Source organism: Microcaecilia unicolor, chromosome 10 (genome assembly GCF_901765095.1).
Source record: "Microcaecilia unicolor chromosome 10, aMicUni1.1, whole genome shotgun sequence".
Lineage (NCBI taxonomy): Eukaryota > Metazoa > Chordata > Amphibia > Gymnophiona > Siphonopidae > Microcaecilia > Microcaecilia unicolor.
In genome coordinates this window covers 39586726-39613995 of record NC_044040.1, presented here as the reverse complement: position 1 = coordinate 39613995, position 27270 = coordinate 39586726, and the positions used below count along the sequence as shown (strand labels likewise).

General features: G+C 45.1%; 1 protein-coding gene across 1 annotated transcript in view; it reads right to left on the bottom strand.

Moving 5' to 3' along the window:
* The window catches only part of CPNE8 (copine 8), a 334982-nt gene that overhangs the window by 104516 nt on the left and 203196 nt on the right, over positions 1-27270 (bottom strand). Inside the window, exon 13 of the mRNA XM_030216303.1 lies at positions 5083-5144. Coding sequence (XP_030072163.1) covers positions 5083-5144 — 62 coding nt within the window. The remainder of the gene's footprint in view (positions 1-5082; positions 5145-27270) is intronic.

The window sequence follows — 27270 nt, the reverse complement described above, 5'->3', positions numbered from 1 at the left end:
TTTACAGAATAACAATGTTACTCACCTGTAGCAGGTGTTCTCCGAGGACAGCAGACCAAATATTGTCACAGCTGGATGATGTCATCCAATGGAGCCCGGTGCAGATGCTGACTAGCAAGATCAAGAACTTTCTAGCAGCATCCCACAGCGCATGCATTAGTGCCTTCCTGCCCAACGTGCAAGTGTGGATCCCCTTAGTCTTTGTTAAAAACTAAAGAACACAACTCCAAGGGGAGGTGCGAGGGTATGTGAGAATACTTGGCCTGCTGTCCTTGGAGAACACCTACTACAGATGAGTAGCTTCACTTTCTCTGATGACAAGCAGGTGTCATATTCTCACAGCTGGGAATGCCTAGCCACTAGGCTCAACAAAAACAACAATGCTATGACAATAGGGACTTGAAATATCAAGGCCTGTTATTCAATCAACCTGAAACAATTTGTTTACTAGTTGTGGAGATGCAATCTGGAACAGAAGAAAACTGAGCTTAGGGGTGGAGTTGGATTCTAGACATCGAACAAATTCTGCAGGACTGCTTGCCGAAGCCGGCTGTCTTGTCCGGTGTCCTGCTCAAGGCAGTAATCAGATGTGAATGTGTGAGCAGATGACCACATTGTAGCTTTGCAAATCTCCTCTATGGAGGCTGACCTCAAATGGCTACCGACATAGCCATGGCTCTGAAATTATGAGTCTTGACACGTCCCTCTAGAGTCAGCCTAATTTGGGCAAAAGTAAAGGAGGTGCAATCTGCTAGCCAATTGGAAATTGTGCATTTGTTGATGGCTACCCTCATCCTGTTTGGATCAAAATAAACAAAAAGCTGGATGATTGTCTATGGGCTCTAGTCTGCTCCAGACAGAAGGCTACAGCTCGCTTGCAATTCAAGGTATGCAGTACGCTCTCAGCAGGTTGGGAATGTAGTTTTGGGAAAAATGTTGGTAGAATGATTGACTGATTAAGATGGAAATCTGACACTACCTTAGGAAGGAACTTAGGTGTGTGCGGAGAACTACTTAGTTGTGGTGAAACTTAGTGTAAGGTGGGTCAATTACAAGGGCCTGAAGCTCACTGACCCTGCGAGCTGATGTGACTGCCACCAGAAACACAACATTCCAGGTCAAATATTTCAGATGACAGAATTAAGCAGCTCAAAGGAGCTTTCATCAACTTGATGAGGACAACATTGAGCCTATATGCTATGAAAATGAGCACCTTAGTGTATCGCGGACAAAAAATTGCAAGTAAAGGCTCGTTTAATGCTGGTAGGACTGGATGTGGGCAATGAGCATCAAGGTCTGAAAAGTTTTCCTCCCAAATTAATCTAGTATCCTGGTGTCTCTGAGGGCACTGAGGCATGAGTTCTGAAGCTCCTAGCTTGTTTGAGAGCAGATTCAACCACCAGAGAATAGTGTGGCAGCTGAGCCCTCTCAAATCCGGGAGCCTTTTAGCTACAGTGCTATGTATCCAACTTCTTAGGCGTAACCTGCACTGAGAGGGGAGATTCCCAGTTCTTCATCAGTGCATCCTTAAGGATAAAGTGCAATAGTACAGTGACCCCATTTCTTAGGAGGAGCCCTTGGCTTTTCCTCCATTTCTAACTTAAATGGGATGGCAGAAGCTATTTTCCTGCTAAAACAGGTGAAAGAGAAACCTTCAGCTAGAAAAGGATCAGAAGGTATCCCAGAAGACTCCTCCTCTGAAAGTTAATGTGGGTTCTCCTCTGAATCCCATGAGCAGTCCCATTCAGATTCTTCAGTGTACTGAGGTTGTACTGAATGAGTCTATGCCTGCCTCATCTCAGTGGATTCATGTCCATGCCCTGAAGAGCACACAGGTACAACCCTATTTCTCTGACTCTGGGGAAGCTTCTTACCCCGACGTCAAGAGTGGTACTATATGCATCAAGGTTGACACCCCTCAAGGTGTCAGCATCGAGGATCTCTGCATCAGCACGAAAGGAGCCTCAGAAAGAACCTGGGATTGATCAGCAGTTGGCCCAAGAGTCGTCAATGCATGAGTGGTTCGCAACTGCAGCATCTGTGCCAGCTGCTCCCTGAGCATGGCTCAGAATTGCTCATCAAAGTAAGGCATTGGCAAAGGCGGGGGAGCCGGAAGAGAGGCAGCCTGAGAAAGCATTGGTAGTGGGGACCTGGCTGCTAGGAGACTTGCACACCAGCACCTCTTCCAAGGAGGGGGAATATTTCTCCTAGTGCCAGCGTTTCTTGGGTACCGGCAATGCCAATTCCCTGGCACTCCTGTCACCGTGTGTCGAGGAGGACCAATGCCTATGCTTCTTGGGTTTTCCCCCAATGCTGATAAGGATAATGTTGTACCCTTGCTGTCGGGTCTGAAGCTGACCGGTCCTGGGGCCTACTCTCAGCACCTGATGTCGACAGAGGTGGAGACCTCCTCGACGCCAGTGCACTCCCAGTAGATACTGAAGTCTTGGCAGCCATCCAGGTTGATGCTTCTGGTGCTGATGTTGATGTATAGGTCTTCGAGGAGCCAAAAAATCTTCTCCTGTTGAACCTTCTGTACCCTCTGTGTCTTCAGAGTTAGGCTCATAGTCAGGTTCAAGGCACCTGATGCACCAGTTGTGCGAGTCCATCGTGGAAATCACCCAATTACATTGGGTGCACTTCTTGAAGCCACTGGGAGTCTTTTTGGACACTGAGAAAAGGATCACGGTCAAATTAATCTCAATTTTTTTTATATATATATTTTTTTGAATTTTAACAGCAAAAGAAAAAGATAAGAAAAGAATTTTAACAAGATATCCAGCTGGATAATTTCTCCAATACAAATAACACATTACAAAGTGATATTACAATTGTTTCTATCTCTCCCCTTCCCCCCTTAATCTTCTCAATTTTGAACCGGAAAAAGGGGCAGTATTCAAATCAAGGTTGGGGCTCTAGCCTAAAAGGACCTAGCAATACATAAAAAATAAAGGAAAGCTCAAGGGCCAAAAAACTAAAAGAAATTAAAAGGAAAACTGAAGAAAGGGGAAAACAAATAGAAAAATATATGAAAGGACTTCAAAACCTGCATGGGAAGGCACAAGAAAAAAAGGATAAATCGCACTTGTGTAGAACACAAAGACGTGTGTCCTTCCTGCTCCGCAGAAAACGAAGATTGAGGGACCCACGATTGCTCGTCGGGCAGTAAGGCATGCATCAAACACATGTATGGTGGGATGCTGCTAGAAAGTTATTGATCTTGCTAGTCAGCATCCGTACCGGGCTCAAGTCACAGAGAACATGGACATATCTAGACATGACCACTTACACAAGCACTATAGCTGGTATAAATGCCCACACCTAGCTGCATGCATGAATAAGCAAAAATTATTGTATTCAATAATTTATGCACATACACATACGCTGTACCCAAACTCCACCCACCCACATGCCCACTGCATGGTGCGTACTTTTCCGCTAGATGGCTTTCTAGAAAAATGGTCACTTATACACATAAGGGACTAGAATACTTGTTTTTATGTGCCTTCTTGCTACCTAAAACTAGGTGGCTGCTTATAGAATTACCTCCATGTATGTGAACCAACAAAACAACTACTCAAATTGTAAACAGGAAGTTCCTCTCAAATTATTTTACCAAAGTTTCATGGGAAAAATTCAAAATAAATGGAGAAAAAAAAGACCACTATCCAGCTTATTTTCGAAGGAGATCGCTGGCCATCTTCTGACACAAATCGGGAGATGGCCGGCGATCTCCTAAAGCCGGCCAAATCGGTATGATCAAAAGCTGATTTTGGCCGGCGCCAACTGCTTTCCGTCGCGGAACCGGCCAAACTTCAAGGGGCATTTCGGTAGGGTAGCGAAGGCGGGACGGGGGCATGCTTTGAGATGGCCGGCTTCGCCCGATAATGGAAAAAAGAAGGGCGTCCCTGGCGAGAATTTGGTCCATTTTATTTGGTCCCTTTTTTTTAGGTCCAAGTCCCAAAAACTGCACGAACTGACCAGATGACCACTGGAGGGAATCAGGGATCACCTCCCCTGACTCCCCCAGTGGTCACTAACCCCCTCCCACCCTAAAAAAAAACCAACTTAAAAAACTTTTTTTGCCAGCCTCAAATGCCATACTCAGGTCCATCGCAGCAGTATACAGGTCCCTGGAGCCGTTTTAGTGGGTGTAGTGGACTTCAGGCAGGCAGACCCAGGCCCATCCCCCCCTACCTGTTACACTTGTGGTGGAAAATGGGAGCCCTCCAAAATGCACCCGAAACCCACTGTACCCACATGTAGGTGCCCCCTTCACCCCTTAGGGCTATGGTAATGGTGTATAGTTATGGGTAGTGGGTTTTGGGGGGGATTTGGGGGGGGGCTCAGCACCCAAGGAGCTATGCACCTGGGAGCTATTTTAATTTTTTTTTAGAAGTGCCCCCTAGGGTGCCCGGTTGGTGTCCTGGCATGTGAGGGGGACCAGTGCACTACAAATGCTGGCTCCTCCCAAGACCAAATGCCTTGGATTTATTATTGGCAAAAACCGAGGCCGGCCATCTCAAACTCCGCTATCTCTGACATTTGGCCGGCCCCAACCGTATTATCGAAACGAAAGAAGGCCGGCCATCTCATTCGAAAATATGGTCAGCCCCGCCCCTTCACGGCGCCGCCCTTAGAGATGGGCGTCCCCGGTCGAAAATGCCCCTCTATGGATCACCATTGAGGTTGGAATTATATAACCATAGGTCAGAAAAAAAAATTCACTTGTTTTCAAAAACAAAACTACCAAATATGGTTGAAGAATTCCCACTATACAAAAAGACAAAACTAGAACACTCTTCTTTACATGTTTATGAAGCCATTGTTGAAAGAGGTAAAAATATATATATTTCACTGCAGTAATATTTACTGCATTTACCATTATTAACTCAGTACCATAGCTTGCTCCATGGCAAATATCAATTTCTATAATTGCGGCCAGGAACACTGAATATATATTCTAATGTGAAGGTCTTAAGAGTGATTGCTTATATTACAGTAAGAATTACAGTATACGTTTAAAATAAACCTTTTCTTTTTTAAAACTTAAAACAAGAAAACACTGCTAAAGTCACCTACCCGCCTTTAATATAGTCAAGGAATGAAACCTCTGTCTCCACTAAGAAGGAAAGCAATGTTACCTGAAAACAAATTAAACAAAACAGCCATGACCAATTATTTCTTTCAACTCAAGCATTCCAAAAAGAAAAACAAAAAACCTGTGTGTGATTATAGCCTTTTACATTAATGCAGAATTAACAGTAGGAGTCCTGTACATGACGGGCAGTAACTGGGATCTAATCTAGTGGACATTATTACAAAAGGCAGTTTGAGGCCAATTCTGTAATAGTGTGATTGGAGCATATTCTGTAAAAGGAAAGTAGGTGCCTATTTTTCTTTACAGAATATTAACATAAAAGATTAGATATGCATGTATAATTTAGGCACAATCACAGAGCTGGTCTAAGTGTTCGCATTTAAATGCTGAAGATATGTGTGAAACGTAGTATTCTATCAATTACACACGCAAGAGGGAGTCCTGCACAGACGTTTCCGATGTGTATGCCTACCTGTAAAATATGTGCTATGTAAAATATTCATGTATTTACAGAATAGCACTTATGTACAGGCATATGTGCATACATATGCTCATATATGCCATTATTGTAATCGTTTATGCATGTAATCAGAGCATAAATGTTAGTGCTCAATATAAATTTACCAGTTTGTGGGCAGGCATCTCACAAATTTGAATAGCTAAACAAACACACAAATGTATACACTGTGATCACACAAAATATGATACCCACCAGAATACACCCTAGTGGCCTCAATACCCAAGTATTAAACAGCAGAAAACCTACAGGCTACAGACTGCTTTACATTTGGTATTATATATCTATCAGGCTTCCCTGAATGAGACACTGTGTGATTTATGAGTGTTGGTGAGGCTGTGGAGAAGTATGTACATATCACACAAGGCAGATGTCCCTAATAATTACAATCTGTTGGTTAGAAATAATGTTTTGGGTTCAACAACCCCTAGAACCACTGATGATATATTATTAGGCTTGCAGATACCAAAAACTCTTCTGCAAATAGCAAGGGGAGAGGGGGGTTATGTGTGCGTTTCTTGCAGGCTTCAAGACAAAATGTTGCACTTAACTGGAGATTGCTAGGGAAGTGGCCAGTTGAAAGCTGGATAAAATTTGATGTTAAGTATTCACTGTGAAGCTAATTACTTTTTATATTAAAAAGGCAGAGCTAAATGATTACCAAGATAAGGAAGTATGAATTGTATTTGTAATTTGTTTGGGTGGCAAGCTATGTATTAACCGTGAACTATTCATACCAGGTGACTCTAGCCCATGGGGATTAGAAACCTAATTTGGATTTATTTATATAAAAAAATTATATTCCGCTCTATCACCAAAAGCTCTAGATGGATTACATGATCACATGCACAATAGTAAAAACTCATACAAATGATATAACAATAAAAACTCAATACACACACAAAATTTCTCTTCATAGAGCATTTTATTAAATGCTCCAATTACATATATATCACCATACTGTGCTCATGATCTAAAACAAATTAGGCTCCACCATAAGCCTCAATAAATAACAAGGTTTTTACTTCTTTCCCGCGTTCCAATTGTAATTACTTGCCTTTTACAAATCCAAGTTCAAAGTTAGCAACATATTCAGGTAAGCCCATGTGGACTTAGGGGCCGATATTCAGCCAGCACCACTCAGCATTTTGCTAAATGCCTCATCGCTATTCCCAGAAATTCAATGCCAGCCATGTCCAGGCTCCAGCACTGAATTTCAGGATTTATGTAGTAAGTGAACCACAGCCAGTTAAGTGCGATATTCAGCTCTTAATTTGTTGTGGTGAACTGCATAAAGATAAGACTGACTTTTATGCTGTCCTACTTATGTGGTTACCTTGCCTGGTTAAGTGCTGAATATCGGCATTTAACCAACTAAGTGCTGACTTTGCCCACAGAATGCCCCCAAAATAGCCAGTTTTGAGTTGGGCTCTAACCAGACATTTTCAGTGACACTAATTGGTTAAGTGCTGTTGAATATGACCGGTTAACCCCAAACAAGTGATTTAACAGGCCAGAGGCTGTTTCTGGCCTGTTAAATTACTTTAAATATCATCAACCCTTAGAATCTAAACTGCACCTGAGACAATGCTGGGTGAAGTGACTTGCCCAAGGTCAAGGAACATCAGCAAGAGACTTCATTAATTGTCCCTGAAAACTGCAAACAGGTTGGGGTGTCAGGATTCCCTTAACGCATAAGCTCTGGAGCATGTACACACAGGAAATCCAATGTTACCATTTAACTTTCAAAACGGACACTATGATAAAATGAAAAGAACTAGAAAAACTTAGAGGAGTAGCTGCAAAGATCAAATATTTATATCAGGTGTGAATGCTGTTCAAAAATACCACCCTGGAAGCCCAGGCCAAATATATTTTATGTATTAAAAAAAGGAGGAAGGAAGACCAAATGACAGCCGGGATGGTTAAAAAGTGAGGTGAAGGAGCTAAAACAAAATTCTTCACAGTATGGAAGTATTCAACTGAAAATAATAGGAAACAGCCAAAGGTGCCCGGTATAAGAGGCTCCACAGCAGGATGGATCAGTTGTTTCTATAGAAATGCTAAATAGTAGTAGTAGTAGTTCTCCCGCGAGTCCCGCTGCTCTGGGGGGTTTAAATAGCAGCAGCTGCAGTGAAAGCCGTCCCTAGCCTTGTGTATAACCAGTTGTAATTTGATTACCTTACTGCTGGGAGAGCAGAGCAGGGGGGTTGGCTGGAGGTGTCCTGGGTTGCCAGGGAGATATTTAACTAGGATGAATTCCTGCACATGAGCACTTCATACCAAAGAGACTTGCACTAACCCCTGAAATTTTAAAAGTGCTAAAAATAAGTTTTAAAAGTATTTGCATTAAATCTAATTGCAGAATTTAGGTGCTAGGAAGTGGGATTGGTATGCTATGTACTCAAATTTGCTCAAGCCATATGCAAATTAGTCCGTTTTTGGGAGGTTCTCATTTGCATATTTATGGGTAAAAATTGTTGGAAATGTTTACAGCCTTAATGTTAGGGCATGGCTCTGATCAAAAATGTGAAGTTTGATCCAAAAACGAAGGGTTTAGCTAGTGTTTTTGACTGAAAATTCCCATTAGAGTGTCTGTATGTTAATCTGCATTCTGTTTATTTTCTTAGAATCTGCCTTTAGTAATCAGGCAGCGGAAGCAGTGGCCCGTCTCATCTCTCTGGGCAAAGTTACATATGCCCTCCAAATATCTAGCTTTCCCTACCTTGAATCTGCTCATGGCAGTTCGGTACAGACTCAGCCGTAGCTAAGTCTGTAATTAAAGAGGAACCCAGTTTTAATTAGCTAAAGAGATATAGTTTATTAGTATTAATTAGCATTGATACATTATCCAATAATGAGGATACCAGCAATTCAGTCAATCATACAGTGGAACAGAATCACACGACACATCAGCTCTCGGTGGTGCTCTGTCTCTCTCCTCCATCAGCATCTGCATCTGCCTCTGCGTCTTCGTCTCACACCTCTCGGGGTGTTTCCTTTATACTGTCTCAACCCAATGGATTCCAATGGGATCCAGCTTTGTCAGCAGAACTTGCTATCCCTTATCAGTTGATAAGGAACCGATAAGGGTGACTTCATTAGGTCCCAGGTTCTAACTATACACAAAAGGGGTGCAAAGCACAGCTGGCGAGATGACTTCATCGGTCACTCTGCCCTTCTCAGCTCCCCCCTCCCTCTGAGTACTCTCTAACTACGTACATCTACCCCTTTATCTACTTTCATTAGCCCAAAACATCTTTCATGACTCTTCACCGATGCCAGTCCCAGGCATGTTTATAAGAGCAAAGGACCCCCTCCCGTGCCAGCTCCCTGAGAACTCAGTTCAGCTTGTGCTGCAGAAAAATGTATTTTGTATCAGAGATGACTTTGGATTTTTAAGAGAAGCCTAGCTCTTATTATGAGCCATTTGCTTGTAGAGGCCTAGCTCTTTAGCCTGAGCCATTGACCTGTATTTTACTGAGAGCAAGGGCGGCCATATATATACAATTCAAATAGAGCTCTCTGATTGGATGAGCAGCTCCTGTTAGAAAATCTGCCCAGGAACAGAGAGGAGACGAGAGAATCAATGGATGGGTGGGTGTGGATGGCTGGAGGGGGGGCAGGAGAGAATCAATGGGTGGGTATGGATGGCTGGAGGGGGGGCAGGGGAGCGAAGAGAATTGCTGGGTGGGTGTGGATGGCTGGAGGGGGGGCAGGGGAGAGGAGAGTTGCTGGACATGATTGGAGGAGAGGGAAGGGAGAGAGAAGAAATGCTGGACATGGATGGAGGGGAGGGAAGAGTGAGGAAGGAGATGAGATGAGGGAAAAGGAAGAGAGAAAAACTTAACATGGATGAAGAAAATAGGCAGAAGTTGGATCCACTGGACAGTCAAGTCTGTGGAGGACCCAGCTTTTACTTACGGATGTAGGACAAGAAATGAATTAGAAAGGCAGAAAGTAAAGAAATAAATGGAAAGGAAGCCCTGGAAACGGAGTTAAGAGGGCAGATAGCAGCAGAATCGGATACTGGGCCAGCATGATCAGAAAAAAAAAAGTCACCAAACAAAGGTAGAAAAGATCATTTTATTTTCATTATAGTGTTTGGAATATGTCCACTTTGAGAATTATGTGCTCAACATTAAATGTTTATATTTATTTAGTTACTTATGTATGGCATTTTATCCCACATTAAACATGAATTAGGATGTTTTGTGGCTCTACATGAGAATTGTGATATTATGATCCTTGTTTCATATTGCTGACGGTCTGCATTTTCCGTATGGGTGGTATATTGGTGTATTAGGTTCTGCCCAGTGTAATATTTATGGTACAGTAATGTTCTGAGTGTGTTTTTGCACAAAGTTGTGCATAATGTTTTGCAGCTGAGCGATTGTGGTTAGTATATGCTTTGAGCAACCACTTTATTCTTTGACATATGATACATATCTAATATCTAAATTTAATAAAAGGTATTAATTGCTACTTTTATTTTTATTTATTTATTTTTTCTGTGTGTTATCAGACAATTATGGATTTAAGCTCCACCCCTGGCCCCACCCCTAACCCCGCCCCCTTTAGCCTCCCCAAACAGTTGGGCCACTGACCGCCTATGGAAACAGCATAAGGAATGGCAAGTCAAATCCAAAGACAAAGAGAAACTTTGAAAAGAAGAGGCAAAAACACATAGTAAAAACATTTTTAGGTATTTAAAAGCACAAAGCAGGCAAAAGATTCAGTTTAACACTAGATGACCGAGGGGTAAAAGGGGCACTCAGAGAAGACAAGGCCATAGCAGAAAGATTAAATGAATTCTTTGCTTCAGTCTTCACCAAGGAAGATTTGGGAGAATTACTGGTGCCAGAAATGGTATTCAATGCTGACAAGTGAAAGAAACTGAATCAAATCTCTGTAAACCTGGAAGATGTAATGGGGCAATTTGACAAACTGATGAGTAGCAAATCGCCTGAACCGGATAGTATTCATCCCAGAGTACTGACAGAATTGAAAAATGAACTTGCAGAACTATTGTTAGTAATATGTAATTTATCTTTAAAATCAAGCATGGTACCAGAAGACTGGAGGGTGACCAATGTAAGGCCAATTTTCAAAAGGGTTCCAGAGGTGATCTGAGAAATTACAGACTGGTGAACCTGACGTCTGTGCTAGGCAAAACAGTAGAGACTATTATAAAGAACAAAATTACAGAGCATATACATAAGCATGGATTAATGAGACAAAGTCAACAAGGATTTACTGAAGGGAAAGCTTGCCTCACCAATCTACTACATTTCTTTGAAGGGGTGAACAAACATGTGGATACAGGTGAGCTGGTTGATATTGTGCACCTGGATTTTCAAAAGGCATTTGACACAGTATCTCATGCAAGACTTCAGAGGAAATTGGAAAGTAATGGGATAGGAGGTAGTGTTCTAGTGTGGATTAAAAACTGGTTAAAAGTATTCTCAACGGAGAAGGGTTGATGGTGGGGTTCTACAGAGGTCTGTGCTGGGACTGCTGCTTTTTAACATATTTATATATGATCTAGATATGGGAGTAACTAGTGAGGTAATTAAATTTGATGACACAAAGTTATTCAAAGTTGTTAAATCAGAAGAGGAATGTGAAAAATTACAAGAGGACCTTATGAGACTGGGCATTCAAATGGCAGATGACATTAAGAGCCCTGTTTACTAAACAGTGTTATAGGCACTTTAACAATTTTAACGCGCATTAATCGTGTATGTGGCTACAATATCCCTATAGGCGCCTACATGGTTAGCGCGCATGCTAAAAACACTAACGCACCTTAGTAAACAGGACCCTAAACGTGAGCAAGTGCAAAGTGATGCACGTGGGAAAGAGGAACCCTAACTATAGTTATGTGATGCAAGGTTCCACATTAGGAGTCACCAACCAAGAAAAGGATCTAGGTGTCTGTCATCATTGACAATATACTGAAACCCTCTACTCAGTGTGTAGCGGAGGCAAAGAAAGAAAACAGAATGTTAGATATTATTAGGAAAGGAATGGAAAATAAAAATGAAGATGTCAAATTCCGCAGATGGAACTTTCTAATCTGCATCCAGCAGGTTCAAATCTCCCAGAAACAGCACATTCCCTTTCTTTCCCAACTTTTGGATATCTACAACCAGATCTTTATCAAGTTGCTCTGATTGTGTCAGAAGTCTGTAGACAGCACCCACGTGGACAGAGGTTCCATCTTCTGTTTTCAAGATGATCCATATCATTTATTTCTTTCCCCATGCCTCCTGCATTTCAGTCGCTTTGATATTGTTTCTCAAATAGGGCCAGGTTTACTAAGCGGAGCTATGGGCGCATTAGCATTTTTAACGCGCGTAAATGGTTTATGTGCGTTAAACGCTAACGTGCCCATAGAAATGTACAGGCACATTAAAAACGCTGAGTGAATTCCTTCAAAAAGGTGGTAAATAAATCCTAATAAATAAATAACACACCTTAGTAAACATACCGCATAGAGAGCTACTCCTCCACCTTTTCGACCATCTCTATACTTGCAGATCATGAGCTTTGTTGCTTAGACTGCAAGCCTTTGTAGTGATTGCTTTCCAGTTATTCAGTGGCAGTCTCATCTTCTATATAGTTTTTTGTTAGTTTCACCTTCTACTGTGTTACTAAGAAGTGAATTGCTAAGATTGTTGTTTACATTGCTTGCTTTACTACTGTCACATCTTGTCTTTTGCTGGGGGTAACTACTGGAAGTGATCTGCTTCCATATACCACCTCCACATTCTAGTTTAAATGCCTAGAAACATATTGTGTGAAATTTTCACCAAGGATTCTTCTACAGAGTACATCCAAAATTTTATTTTTATTTTCTAATTTCCATCTTCCAAAATTTTAGACAGCAGATGTATAGATCCACAGGACTCAAAGCACTCCAAAACAAGTAAAATAAGAAACACAGTTTATACCTAATTGTTCAACCATCCTTAGGATTCACCTTTGGGTTTAAAAAGCAAAATCATGTGCATTGTAAGGTCTAGATAAAAAATTAAAGCAATCAAAGTTTAAAACAAATGCCTACAATATGTAATATGTGGTGAAGCAATAATGAAACAATGATAGAATAGTCACAAAGCAGGCAGCCTGAACCAACAGATTTATTTTCCACTGAACATAATTAAGTTTGTATGAACTTGGTGGTTAATAGTTTGCTGAACCGACGATGGACAAAACCTTTGCATGAAGGAAGCCCTTCCTTCATTATTCAATACCTCTGTGTGAACAGTAGTAATAAAAAAAAGAAAGTGCATTTTTATAATATACCACTGCAAGCCACAAAAGAAAAGGAGCAAGTTCCCATATGCCACCTTTTTCTTTCAATGTAGGCACAGGAAAAAAAAAAGAATTTAAATGCTCCCAGGTTTCAACATAATTCATGCTTAATGTGAGATATAAAAATGTCATAAATAAGTAAATAAATGGATAGTGATCACCTGATTTTCATAAGATGATGTCTATTTTAGTGGTCCTTTTACCAGAAGAAAAACATTTTTTGCACGAATATAACAGTTCTTGGGTGTCCCTATAACCAGCCCTTCCAAATAACACACTGATTATGATTTATAACAAATTATTACTCTACCTATTAAAAAGTTATTCCATTATTATACCTCCTCTGTGTACAACCATATGCTGCACAAGCCGGCATATTCAAAAACATAAGTGAGATTAAATAAAAATACCATCAACAATAAAGAACAACAACATGAGTGCAACAGCTCATAGCTTTGTTTGCTATGAGTGGATGCAGAACGACAGCTACGCAGGGAAGGGGAAACAGAAACTTACCTAATTGGCTTCAACGTTTTAACAGCACCCCTTCTGTTTTTATCCAACAACCTTGCTCCCACGCGATGCAGTACCTCGTCTTCTTGCTGCGATTAACTTTTTTAAAGTAGTACCAGCTGGCCTGGCACCCAGTACCGTCCACCAATTATGGGGGCCTTTCTTCAGCTTGTCCCGCCCTCGGGGGCAGGACAGGCTGAAGAAAAGACCCAGGATTGACTGAAGCAGCCTGCTTTTTCTGATGGTACCGGTCCAGCACTGCTTTAAAAAGATTAATTGCTGAAAGAAGAGGTGCTGCATTGGGTGGAGGGGCAGTGGGGAGAGATGCCTGAGCGAGCCACAGGGAAGAAGGACGCCAAGAGGAGGCATGATGAACCCAAATTTTGGGAGCCGGTTGTTAAAGTTCTTAAAACATTCTTTAAAAACTAACAAATGGCTCTCGCAAGCCGGCTCCAGCACACCACTGGGGACAGAGTGTATGGGATTATGGGTTCCTAGGACTGTAGGGATATTAAGATACATATAGTACTAGAATACAATAGTGCTATACTGACAGTGATTCAATCATACAAACCATTTACAGCGCTGCATAAAGTCATTTCTCAATTACACAAGCTAACTGTACATACATACAAATAATAGCTATCTTTACACTTCACACAGAAGTTCAGCAGCAGTGGCCGCTACAAAAACAAAAAGTGCTACCAAAAATGTTTTTAAAAAGCAAGCGCGGCACCGCAGACAGCCATCAGGTGTGCCCTCTCCTTGGGTAGAGTTGCCAAAGAAAAACCTGACACCTGCCCTGCCCATGCTCCTCCCTAGTCCCACTCTCATGCCATGCCCCAAGTCCCTTGCCAGGCCTCCTGTTGTAGCCTTCTCCTGCCCCTCTCAGACTAGAGCTGCCATCGGAAAAGAAAAAACTGCCACATGGAAAAAACATGCTATGAGCTACCAGGGCTTGAAGCTCACTGACTCTACGAGCTGAAGTAATTGCCACCAAGAAAATGACCTTCCAGGTCAAGTACTTCAGATGGCATGAATTCAGTGGCTCAAAAGGAGGTTTCATCAGCTGGGTGAGGACGACGTTCAGATCCCATGACACTGCAGGAGGCTTGACTGGGGGCCTTGACAAAAGCAAGCCTCTCATGAATCGAACGACTAAAGGCTCTCCAGAGATGGCTTTACCCTCTACACGATGATGGTAAGCACTAATCGTACTAAGGTGATTCCTTACTGAGTTGGTCTTGAGACCAGACTCTGATAAGTGCATTAGGTATTCAAGCAGGTTCTGTGCAGGACAAGAACGAGGTTCTAGGGCCTTGCTCTCACACCAGACGACAAACCTCCTCCACACTTTTTAGTGGAATCCTTTCTAGAGGCAAGCAAGACACGGGAGACACCCTCAGACAGACCCAACGAAGCAAAGTCTACGCCCTCAACATCCAGGCCGTGAGAGCCAGAGACTGAAGGTTGGGGTGCAGAAGCGCTCCATCGTTCTGCGAAATGAGAGTCGGAAAACACTCCAATCTCCACGGTTCTTCGGAGGACAACTCCAGAAGTAGAGGGAACCAGATCTGACGGGGCCAAAAAGGCGCTATCAGAATAATGGTGCCGTGGTCTTGCTTGAGCTTCAGCAAGGTCTTCCCCACCAAAGGTATGGGAGGATAAGCATACAGGAGGCCGGTCCCCCAATGGAGGAGAAAGGCATCCGACGCCAGTCTGCCATGTGCCTGTAGTCTGGAACAGAACAGAGGCAGCTTGTGGTTGGTCTGAGAGGCGAAAAGGTCCACAGAGGGAGTGCCCCACTCTCGGAAGATCTTGCGTACCACTCTGGAATGGAGCGACCATTCGTGCGGTTGCATGACTCTGCTCAGTCTGTCGGCCAGACTGTTGTTTACGCCTGCCAGGTATGTGGCCTGGAGAAGCATGCCGAACTGGCAAACCCAACGCCACATCCCGACGGCTTCCTGACACAGGGGGCGAGATCCAGTGCCCCCCTGCTTGTTGATATAATACATAGCAACCTGATTGTCTGTCCGAATTTGGATGATTTGATAGGACAGCCGATCTCTGAAGGCCTTCAGTGCGTTCCAGACCGCTCGGAGCTCCAGGAGGTTGATCTGAAGATCTTGTTCCTGGAGGGACCACAGGCCCTGGGTGTGGAGCCCATCGACATGAGCTCCCCATCCCAGGTGAGATGCATCCGTCGTCAGCACCTTCGTGGGCTGCGGAATTTGGAATGGACGTCCCAGGGTCAAATTGGTCCGAAGTGTCCACCAGTGCAGCGAATTGCGGCAACTGACGGACAGGCGGATGACATCTTCTAGATTCCCGGTGGCTTGGCACCACTGGGAAGCTAGGGTCCATTGAGCAGATCTCATGTGAAGACGAGCCATGGGAGTCACATGAACTGTAGAGGCCATATGACCCAGGAGTCTCAACATCTGCCGAGCTGTGACCTGCTGAGACGCTCTGGTCTGGGAAGCGAGGGACAGGTGGTTGTGCGCCCTCGCTTCGGGAAGAAAGGCCTGAGCCGTCTGAGAATTCAGCAGCGCTCCTATGAATTCCAGAGATTGGACTGGCTGGAGATGGGACTTTGGGTAATTTATCACAAACCCCAGCAGCTCCAGAAGGTGGATAGTGCACCGCATGGACCGAAGAGCTCTTGCCTCTGAGGTGCTCTTGACCAGCCAATCGTCGAGATACGGGAACACATGCACTCCCAGCTTGTGCAGATATGCCGCAACCACCACGAGACACTTCGTGAACACCCGTGGTGCAGAGGCGAGCCCAAAGGGCAGCACACAATACTGAAAATGCCGTGTTCCCAGACGGAATCGGAGATACTGTCTGTGAGCTGGCAGTATTGGGATGTGAGTGTAAGCGTCCTTTAAATCCACGGAACATAGCCAATCATCTTTCTGAATCATGGGTAGAAGGGTGCCCAAGGAAAGCATCCTGAACTTCTCTTTGACCAGGTATTTGTTCAGGCCTCTCAGGCCTAGGATGGGGCGCATCCCCCCTGTTTTCTTTTCCACAAGGAAGTACCTGGAATAGAATCCCTGCCCTTCCTGCCCGGGTGGCACGGGCTCGACCGCATTGGCGCTGAGAAGGGCGGAGAGTTCCTATGCAAGTACCTGCTTGTGCTGAGAGCTGAAGGATTGGGCTCCCGGTGGGCAATTTGGTGGAGTGGAGGCCAAATTAAGGGTGTATCCGCACCGCACTATGTGGAGAACCCACTGGTCAGAGGTTATGAGAGGCCACCCTTGGTGAAAAACGTTCAACTTCCCTCCGACTGGCAGGTCGTCCAGTACGGACACTTTGATGGCGGCTATGTTCCCATGGATCCAGTCAAAAGCCCATCCACGGCTTTTGCTGTGGAGGCGCAGGGGGCTGCTTAGGCGCACGCTGTTGACGGGAACGAGCGCGCTGGGACTGTCCCTGAGGAGGCCTTCGGGTCGGCTGGGTGTACCTACGCTTGCTGTAGGTGTAGGGTGCAGCCTGCCGGGCCCGGGAAAAACGTCCACCTGCAGAGGTGGATGCTGAAGGCGCCCAGTGGGAGAGCTTGTCGAGAGCGGTTTCCCGCTGGTGTAGTTGGTCCACCAACTGCTCGACCTTCTTGCCGAAAATGTCATCCCCCCGGCAAGGGACATCCGCCAGCCGCTGCTGGGTGCGGTTGTCCAGGTCAGAGGCACGAAGCCATGAGAGTCTGCGCATCACTATACCTTGGGCCGCAGCTCGGGATGCCACATCACAGGTGTCATAGATACCCCTGGACAGGAACTTTCTGCACGCCTTCAGCTGCCTGACCACCTCCTGAAAAGGCCTGGACTGCTCCGGAGGGAGCTTGTCGACCAGGTCCGCCAGTTGCCTCACATTGTTCCACATGTGAATGCTCGTGAAGAGCTGGTATGACTGGATGCGGGTCACGAGCATGGAAGATTAGTAGGCCTTCCTCCCAAACGAGTCCAGAGTGCGAGACTCCTGCCCCGGGGGCGCTGAAGCGGTATCCCTCGAACTCTGTGCTCTCTTGAGAGCAGAATCCACGACCGCCGAGTCATGAGGCAATTGGGGCCGCATCAACTCTGGGTCAGAGTGGATCCTGTATTGGGACTCCACTTTCTTGGGGATGGTGGGGTTAGATAATGGCTTCAGCCAGTTTCGAAGCAGTGTCTCTTTGAGGACATTGTGCAATGGCACCGTGGAAGACTCTCTAGGTGGTGATGGATAGTCGAGGACCTCGAGCATCTCAGCCCTCGGCTCATCCACAGAGACCACGGGAAAGGGAATGCAAATAGACATATCCCTGACGAAGGAGGCAAAAGAGAGGCTCTCAGGGGGCGAGAGTTTCCTCTCCGGCGAAGGAGTGGGGTCGGAGGGAAGGCCCACAGACTCCTCTGAGGAGAAATATCTGGGGTCCTCCTCCTCCCCCCACGAGGCCTCTTCCTCGGTGTCGGACATGAGCTCCTGTAGCTCAGACCTCAACCAGGCTCGTCTCGACTGCGAGGAACCATGTCCCCGATAATGGCGTCGAGCGGTGGACTCCCGCGCCGGCGGGGATAAAGCTCCCTCCATCGACATCGACTCCACCTGCGTGGCGGTAGACACCGGTGCTGCAAGCGGCGTTGGCGGCCGCAGCATCGGGCTAAAGCACACCGGCGCCTCCATCAATGGCGCCAGGGGCGCAAGCACCCCCGGTGCCGGCAGAGCCTGGCGCATCAGCCCTTCCAGAATCCCCAGAAGGATGGCTCGGAGGCACTTGTCAAGGCCCGCTGTCGGGAAAGGCAGGGGGGCCGGTGTACTTGTCGGTGCCGGAAGCTGCTTGGGTCCAGGAGACGGTACCGAAGCACCCGCGGACTGACGCAGCGACACCTCTTCAACCGAGGGGGAACGCTCCTCTCGGCACTGCCGCTTCCTCGGCGTCGAGTCATCCCTCGAGGTGCCGGAGCTGGCAGTCCCGTGCGCCATGGGCGACCGATGACGGTGCTTCTTGGTTTTCTTTCGGTGCCCGTCATCGGTGCTTGGTGGTAGAGATGAAGAGGAGGTAGAACCCCCCCGGCCTCAAGGAATCGGGTCTGACAGGGTTCGGTCCCGATGGCCCTGGGTAGAGGGAGTGGCTCGCGCGGCTGCTCACCCACCGGCAGGCCAGCGGGCCAACGGTACCTGTACTCCTGGGGTCGGTGCCATCGTCGGTGTCGATTTCGTCGACATCGGTACTGGTACCGAAGATCCAGCCATTGACACCGATGCCGTCGAGGTCGACGTCGAGGGGCCGGCGCAAGTTCCGAAAAGACGGTCCCGAAGAACTTGCCTCGCCACCTGTGTCCGCTTCCGTAAGCCGAGACACAAGGTGCACGTCTTGGTATTATGCTCCGGCCTGAGGCACTGGAGACATCAAGCGTGGGTATCTGTCTGCGAGATCTGCCGGCCGCACCGACCACACTTCTTTAATCCCCTCGGGACCTTCGAGGACATTGACGGAAAAATCGCGTCGGCGAAGTCAAAGTCGTCGATGGTGGCGGTGAAAAGCACACCCGAAAAAGAAACGACCGCGCGGCCACAAGGCCGCAACGAAGCACCCTCGCGACTAAAAACGACGAGGGGACTTTTTTTTTTTTTTTTAACACAATTGAAAAAGGAAAGAAATACGCGAACGCGTACGAAGGAGAAAAAGCTTGCGGCTAGGCTGCGAACCGGTTTCCGGAGCTGACAGAGAGAGAGAGACGGCAACACGTCTCTCTCCAGCGCGGAATAGAAAAAAACTGAGCGGGAACGGTCACGCACGGGCGGGAAGACGGCCGCGCATGCGCGGTGGGCGTGCCCTGCGTGCGGGACTGCCCGCGAAGTTTTGTTCCGGTTGGTGGGGGCTGCCGTGGACGTCAACCCAGTCGTGAGAACAAGCAGCCTGCTTGTCCTCGGAGACAGAGGGAAGACACTGGATGGAAGGGTAGCGAGAAAGAGGAGACACTGGATGGAAGGATGCATAAAGAAAGAGGGGAGACATTGGAAGGATGGGGAAAGAAAGAGGGGAGACACGAAGGATGAGGAGAGAAAGAGAGCTGCTGGATAGAAAAGGGGAGTAGAGAAAGACTGGAGAATAAGAGGAAGGGGCACGGGGAGAACAAGGGTGAGAAAAAGATGAAAAGCCAAAGGTAGATGAAGGAAAAAGAAGGAAATTAAAGAATGGATAGTAAGAATGAATTAAATCTGGACAGAGAGAAAGGCTGAAAAATATTGAAGAAAGCAAAGAAAAAGGAGAAAAAAATGACAAATGGCGCAGAAGAGTTAAGCGAAAATGAAGGAAAGCAGAATCTAGAGACTGGGAGCAACACAATGAGAAAAAGTAAATGGCCATACAACAAAAGTAAAGAAAATAATTTTATTTTTAATTTAGGATCAAGTAAAATGGTACCTGTGTTAATAACGTTTCAGAGACCAATACTTCCTTAGGTCAGGAGAGGATACCATAACAGCATTTTACTGACCTGAGGCAAGAGGTTTTGGCCTCTGAAAGCTCATTGAAAAGGGTGTTAGGCTATTAAATAAATTATTTTCTGAAACCTGATGCACTGAAAAGCAGCACTTTATCCCTGTGTGACAAATGCATCTGATTAGTGTGACTAAATTTTGCTGGTAGAGAGAAAATTTTGTGTCCACCCACTTTGGGTTCAGGCCCACACAAAATTGGCAGCGCGAATGGTGCAGGCAGTGATTGAAAGAGGCTGTCAGTGTCGGAGATTTCCTCTGTGAGTCCCACCTATGTTGTTTCAACTTCCTGTTTCCGCATGTTGGACTTGCAGAGGGAAGCTCCGACGCTGACAGCCTTTTTCAATCGCTGCCTGCACTGTTCGCGCTGCTGCGTCCGACGCTGGCAGCCAGTGGAGAAGGAGGACGGGCTGGAAGAAGAATCGCTGGACATGGGAGAGGGGAGGGCAGGGGAGAGAGGAGAATCGCTGGACATGGATGGAGAGGAGAACAGGAGATAGAGGAGAATTGCTGGACATGGTTGGATGGAGAGGTTGGCGGGGAGAGAGGAGAAATGCTGGCCGGGTGGAGGAGAGGGGAGAGAGAATTATTGATTTATATGGATACAGGGGAGGGAAGAGAGGAGAAATGCTGGACATGGATGGAGGGGAGGAGAGAGGAGAAGTGATGGACATGGATGGAGGGATGGAAAGAAAAAAGAAGATGCACATGGATGGAGATGAGGGAAAGAGAAGAAAGGAGAAAAACTGCACATGGATGGAGAAAATAGGCAAAAGCTGAATCCACGTTATACCTCCTCCAGTCAATTCCATGGAGGAGGACCCAGCTTTTACTTATGGATGTATAGCAAGAAATGAAGAAGAAAGGAGGAAAGTAAAGAAATAAATGGAAAGGAAGCTCTGGAAACGGAGTTAAGGGAACAGATAGAGAGCAGCAGAATCAGAGACTGGGATGGACAGAAAAACAAAGTCACCAGACAACAAAGGTAGAAGAAATCATTTTATTTTCATTTTAGTGTTTGAAATATGTCCAATTTGAGAATTAACATCTGCTGTCTTGTTTTGCACTGGGTATACTGGAGCTGTAACAGCTTACAGAAATTATTTCTGATGAAAAAATCACATTATTTTTTTCTCCTATACTAGTATAATATTTTCAATTATGTCTGTTTATATGTGCCATAGGGGTATGGCTAATGTGGGTGTGGCTATCATAGGGGTGAAGCCATATGTGGTGACCCCGCCCATAACGAGTACTGGCACCTTTTTTTCTGCAAAAAAAGCACTGTGTGTGTGTATATATATATATATATATATATATATATATACAGTGGGGGAAATAAGTATTTGATCCCTTGCTGATTTTGTAAGTTTGCCCACTGACAAAGACATGAGCAGCCCATAATTGAAGGGTAGGTTATTGGTAACAGTGAGAGATAGCACATCACAAATTAAATCCGGAAAATCACATTGTGGAAAGTATATGAATTTATTTGCATTCTGCAGAGGGAAATAAGTATTTGATCCCCCACCAACCAGTAAGAGATCTGGCCCCTACAGACCAGGTAGATGCTCCAAATCAACTCGTTACCTGCATGACAGACAGCTGTCGGCAATGGTCACCTGTATGAAAGACACCTGTCCACAGACTCAGTGAATCAGTCAGACTCTAACCTCTACAAAATGGCCAAGAGCAAGGAGCTGTCTAAGGATGTCAGGGACAAGATCATACACCTGCACAAGGCTGGAATGGGCTACAAAACCATCAGTAAGACGCTGGGCGAGAAGGAAACAACTGTTGGTGCCATAGTAAGAAAATGGAAGAAGTACAAAATGACTGTCAATCGACAAAGATCTGGGGCTCCACGCAAAATCTCACCTCGTGGGGTATCCTTGATCATGAGGAAGGTTAGAAATCAGCCTACAACTACAAGGGGGGAACTTGTCAATGATCTCAAGGCAGCTGGGACCACTGTCACCACGAAAACCATTGGTAACACATTACGACATAACGGATTGCAATCCTGCAGTGCCCGCAAGGTCCCCCTGCTCCGGAAGGCACATGTGACGGCCCGTCTGAAGTTTGCCAGTGAACACCTGGATGATGCCGAGAGTGATTGGGAGAAGGTGCTGTGGTCAGATGAGACAAAAATTGAGCTCTTTGGCATGAACTCAACTCGCCGTGTTTGGAGGAAGAGAAATGCTGCCTATGACCCAAAGAACACCGTCCCCACTGTCAAGCATGGAGGTGGAAATGTTATGTTTTGGGGGTGTTTCTCTGCTAAGGGCACAGGACTACTTCACAGCATCAATGGGAGAATGGATGGGGCCATGTACCGTACAATTCTGAGTGACAACCTCCTTCCCTCCGCCAGGGCCTTAAAAATGGGTCGTGGCTGGGTCTTCCAGCACGACAATGACCCAAAACATACAGCCAAGGCAACAAAGGAGTGGCTCAGGAAGAAGCACATTAGGGTCATGGAGTGGCCTAGCCAGTCACCAGACCTTAATCCCATTGAAAACTTATGGAGGGAGCTGAAGCTGCGAGTTGCCAAGCGACAGCCCAGAACTCTTAATGATTTAGAGATGATCTGCAAAGAGGAGTGGACCAAAATTCCTCCTGACATGTGTGCAAACCTCATCATCAACTACAGAAGACGTCTGACCGCTGTGCTTGCCAACAAGGGTTTTGCCACCAAGTATTAGGTCTTGTTTGCCAGAGGGATCAAATACTTATTTCCCTCTGCAGAATGCAAATAAATTCATATACTTTCCACAATGTGATTTTCCGGATTTAATTTGTGATGTGCTATCTCTCACTGTTACCAATAACCTACCCTTCAATTATGGGCTGCTCATGTCTTTGTCAGTGGGCACACTTACAAAATCAGCAAGGGATCAAATACTTATTTCCCCCACTGTATATATATATATCGTGCATTCCAATTAAGTGCACGTCAGATAAGCGCATGCTCTGTTTAACTGCATGCCATACTTCGGTCCCGTTTTTGGCGCCATCAATTTCTATGGGGACAAACTTCGGTTTAGCATACCACTGATAAGTGCAAGATTCACTTATATGCATGATTTAAGACCGCTCCTCTGCAGGAAAGACTCCACATGAGCGCACGCACGGAATATGGAAGCTGATTGGCGCGTGACAAAGGGGCGGTAAATTTGAAATCTCGTTGGTTAACTACCACAGGCAAAATAAGCGAAAGAATGTTGTTAGAGTGTACACTGGAGTCGTCATCGTCGCGCAATTGTAAGACTTTAACACTGGCTGAACGAATAGAAGTTCTTAAAAAATTAGAAAACAAAGTCAATCATCTATTGCTAAAGAATACGGTGTCAATCCCAGTCAAATTTCACGTATCTTGAAGCAGAAAGACAAGCTTCTGGAAGACTGGCAAAACAATACAAATCCACACCGGAAACGTAAACGGGTGGGAAAAGCTGAGGATGTAGAAGATGCTCTTCTTCGGTGGTTTTCTCGAGTCAGGAGCAGACAGTTTCCTGTCAGTGGTCCACTGCTTATGGAGAAAGCTAATCAGCTAGCTGAAAATCTTGGACTAACTGAATTCAAAGCCACTGTTGGATGCTTGGAAAGATGGAAGGAGAGGAACAACATAAAATTCAAGAAACAGTATGGTGAAAAACAAGACGCTGATGACTTTGGTGCTGAAAATTGGGTTGTTTCAGTTCTTCCTACCATCTTGAACGAGTTTGCACCTCATGACATTTTCAATGCTGACAAAAACGGTCTCTACTGGCGAGCGATTCCTGATGGAACACTTGCATTCAAACAAGCCAAAACTACAGGAAGTAAAACATCGAAGGACTGACTGACGATCCTCCTTTGCTGCAATATGGATGGGAGTGAGAAGTTGGAACCACTCGTCATTGGAAAGAGCAAACAGCCCCGTTGCTTCAAGAATGTTAAGCGACTTCCTGTGTCATACGAGGCTAATGCAAATTCATGGATGACTGGGGAAATTTGGAAGCAGTGGCTAAAGAAGTTAGACACTAGAATGCGGGCACAAAAGTCTGCTCATGGCTTTTGAAGCCAGAGACCGGAAAGTGTTGAGCTATGGGAAGAACACGTTTCTCTGGGGGTCCGAGATAATGAGTCAGTTGCCCAAAAGTTGGAGTTTTATCTCAACATCCATTTTGCAGTTTTCCCTTGAAAGCACTCAGTAAGTACAGTGCATCCCTCTTTTAAAGAGCTCTTTCAGGATTCTTGGACCCCAGAGCTGAAGACAAGGTTGGAAAAATTCCTGTCTGTGATGTTGCAAGCAAGCAGTACCCCTCAGCTCTTCACGTTATATCAGGACAGTAGACAGAGCAGCAAAGTACCACACTGCAAATGCTTTGTAATGTTACTCTTCCAAGAGACACTTTGATGCATGCATGGCTGAATGAGAGGGTGCTCTTTCCCTAATAAGGTTAATGCAGTTGGTGTGCCCTCTCCTTTGGTAGAGTTGCCAAAGAAAAACCTGACACCTGCCCCGCCCATGCTCCTCCCTAGTCCCACTCTCATGCCATGCCCCAAGTCCCTTGCCAGGCCTCCTGTTGTAGCCTTCTCCTGCCCCTCTCAGACTAGAGCTGCCATCGGAAAAGAAAAAACTGCCACATGGAAAAAACATGGTATGGAATGCATTACCAACTGACTTGAAAACGATCAACGAAATAACTAACTTTCGTAAATCACTGAAAACCTATCTCTTCAACAAGGCCTACAAAGAGAATCCATAGCTTATTATAACACCTTACCACTTCACCCTACTTTGACAGTCATCTTCCTATAACTTTGTTCTGCTCTTTTCTCCTCATCCATGATCTTATTGTAACACCAATTGTACCTGTCTCCTGGAATGGCGATGCCATAACAGGTTTTTGTAAGCCACATTGAGCCTGCAAATAGATGGGAAAATGTGGGATACAAATGCAATAAATAAATAAATAAATACATAAATAAACTTCAGTAATCGGGAGTGGAGTGGAAGTGAGCCAGCTCATCTAGTCTACTGTAAGGAAGGAAGCCATTTGGTAAATGTGTTTCCTCTCCCCCGCGCAGCCGTCGACATTCAATCAAAACAGCAAGCAAACCTGGGGACAGGAGGACAAGATTGGTAAGGAAATAGGAGGATCCTGGGAGAATAATCCTTAGCGTTAACTACATCAGCTGTCTTCTTCTAAAAAAATTTATTTTGGAGGATATATGTAAAATGTCCACATGTAAACGACTGGGCAAAGAAAAAAGGTCCCAGTGTCTTCTGTTTTATGCAGTGTCTTCTTTCCATTTGATATTTTTTCTCTCACCATGTCCACCATCCTCCTGTGTCCTTATGTGTCCTGTCTACCATCTGTAGCCCTGTCCCTATCCTTCCACGAGTTTCAGTATCTGCCCTCAACGTGTTCCAAACCAGCCCTTAAACTCAGCAGGTTTCCCCCCATCCATATCCAGCATTTGTCCTCACTCCCCTCCATCCATGTGCATCTACTTCCTCTGTCTTCCCTTCCCTCCATCCATGTCCAGCATTTCTCCTCTCTCCCTTCCCCTCCATTCATGTGCATCTCCTTCCTTTGTCTTTCCTTCCCTCCATCCTTGTCCAACATTTTTCCTCTCTTCCCTGCCCTCCATCCATGTCCAGCATTTCTCCTCTCTTCCCTCCCCTCCATCCATGCGCATCTGGGTGGGCACGCACTGTCTATATAAGTATGAGTAGTGTCTCTTGGGATCCTACATAATAATGCCTTAGAATTCACTTGATGATGGATTTCTAAGTAGTCTGCCCAACAGCTGCCCTGCATCAGTATAACCACATACATACTTAATGGAAAAATTGATATTTTTAAATATAATTACATTATCCCACAATCTCTCCATTGCAAAATGCTGTACACAAACGTGTGCAAAAACACACTCATATACTTACTAAACCATAACAGCACTAATTCCAAGGACAGGATGAGCTACAACCTTATGCTTGAAAAGGCAGAACTGTAATTACACTAGGCTCTAAAACACCAATACACTACCTCGTGAAAAAAAAAGCAAAACAAAAAGGGCTGCAAATACTACACGCTAGCAGAATACTGCACCTTGATCACACATGAAAAACACATGACACAACAGACATGACACAAGGAACTAGAAATCAAAAAATATGAAGGCAAAATACTGAACTGGACAGTTAACTCAAGAAGTCAGACTCAGCATGCAGCAATACCAGAAAAATTGAAACTTACGTGCAAAATATCACAGAAGCACATTTCCAAAAGCTGACATATTCCAATTAACAAATTCTGAATAAAATACTTTTTTTTACCTTTGTTGTCTGATCTACTGATGCAGGGCAGCTGTTGGGCAGACTACTTAAAAATCCATCATCAAGTGAATTCTAAGGCATTATTTTGTAGGATCCCAAGAGACACTACTCATACTTATATAGACAGTGCGTGCCCACCCATATTAGCTCTGGGCCCACCCAAAATCTCAGGTCTGGCTACGCCACTGGCAAGCTTTGTTAGGGATGTGGAGAGGGAAGAAACAGATGCAGCTGTTGCAAACGCGTCAGATGAACAGGCTATTGACATCCCAGCCAGTGTTACTGAAGAGGAGTTTCATCACTATGTAGCTGTTGATTACGATCTACAAACAGCTGACGACAGCACTGATGTCGAGATATGCGCTTACACACAGGCAACAGCAGATGATGAAACAGATGATGAAATAAGCTGCGAGGCACATGCTGACGAAATTCAACAACCTCCTGTCACTTCTGCAAGAGCGCTGGAGAGTTTCAACACTGTGCGGGCCTATCTGGAGGCCACTGGATGTCAGTGCTATGACAGTTTTTACCGTCTGGCAGATGTAGTCCATGGAACTCACAGACACAAGAGTGTAGAGAGGACTATGACTGATTACTTCAATTAAGCCTAACGTCAGTTAACAGAGACTGTATAATATCAGTTAACGGAGACTGTATACTGTACGTATAATAAACAGTACTGTACATATGTTTAACCTGATGCCAAGCTTCTTTGGGTCACAACGGTTAAGTGCATGCTCCGGTTAACTGCATGTATTTCTTTGGTCCCAGACCCTTGCACTTAAGCGGATTGCACTGTATATATATATATATATATATATATATATATATATATATATGCTTGGGATGGAGTCTGGATAAGGAGTTGGAAAAAAGAGCCTGATATTCAATAGGATTTAATCAGGCTGCCTATTTATTTATTTATTACATTTGTATCCCACATTTTCCCACCTACTTGCAGGTTCAATGTGGCTTACATGGTACTGTAAAGGCAACTGG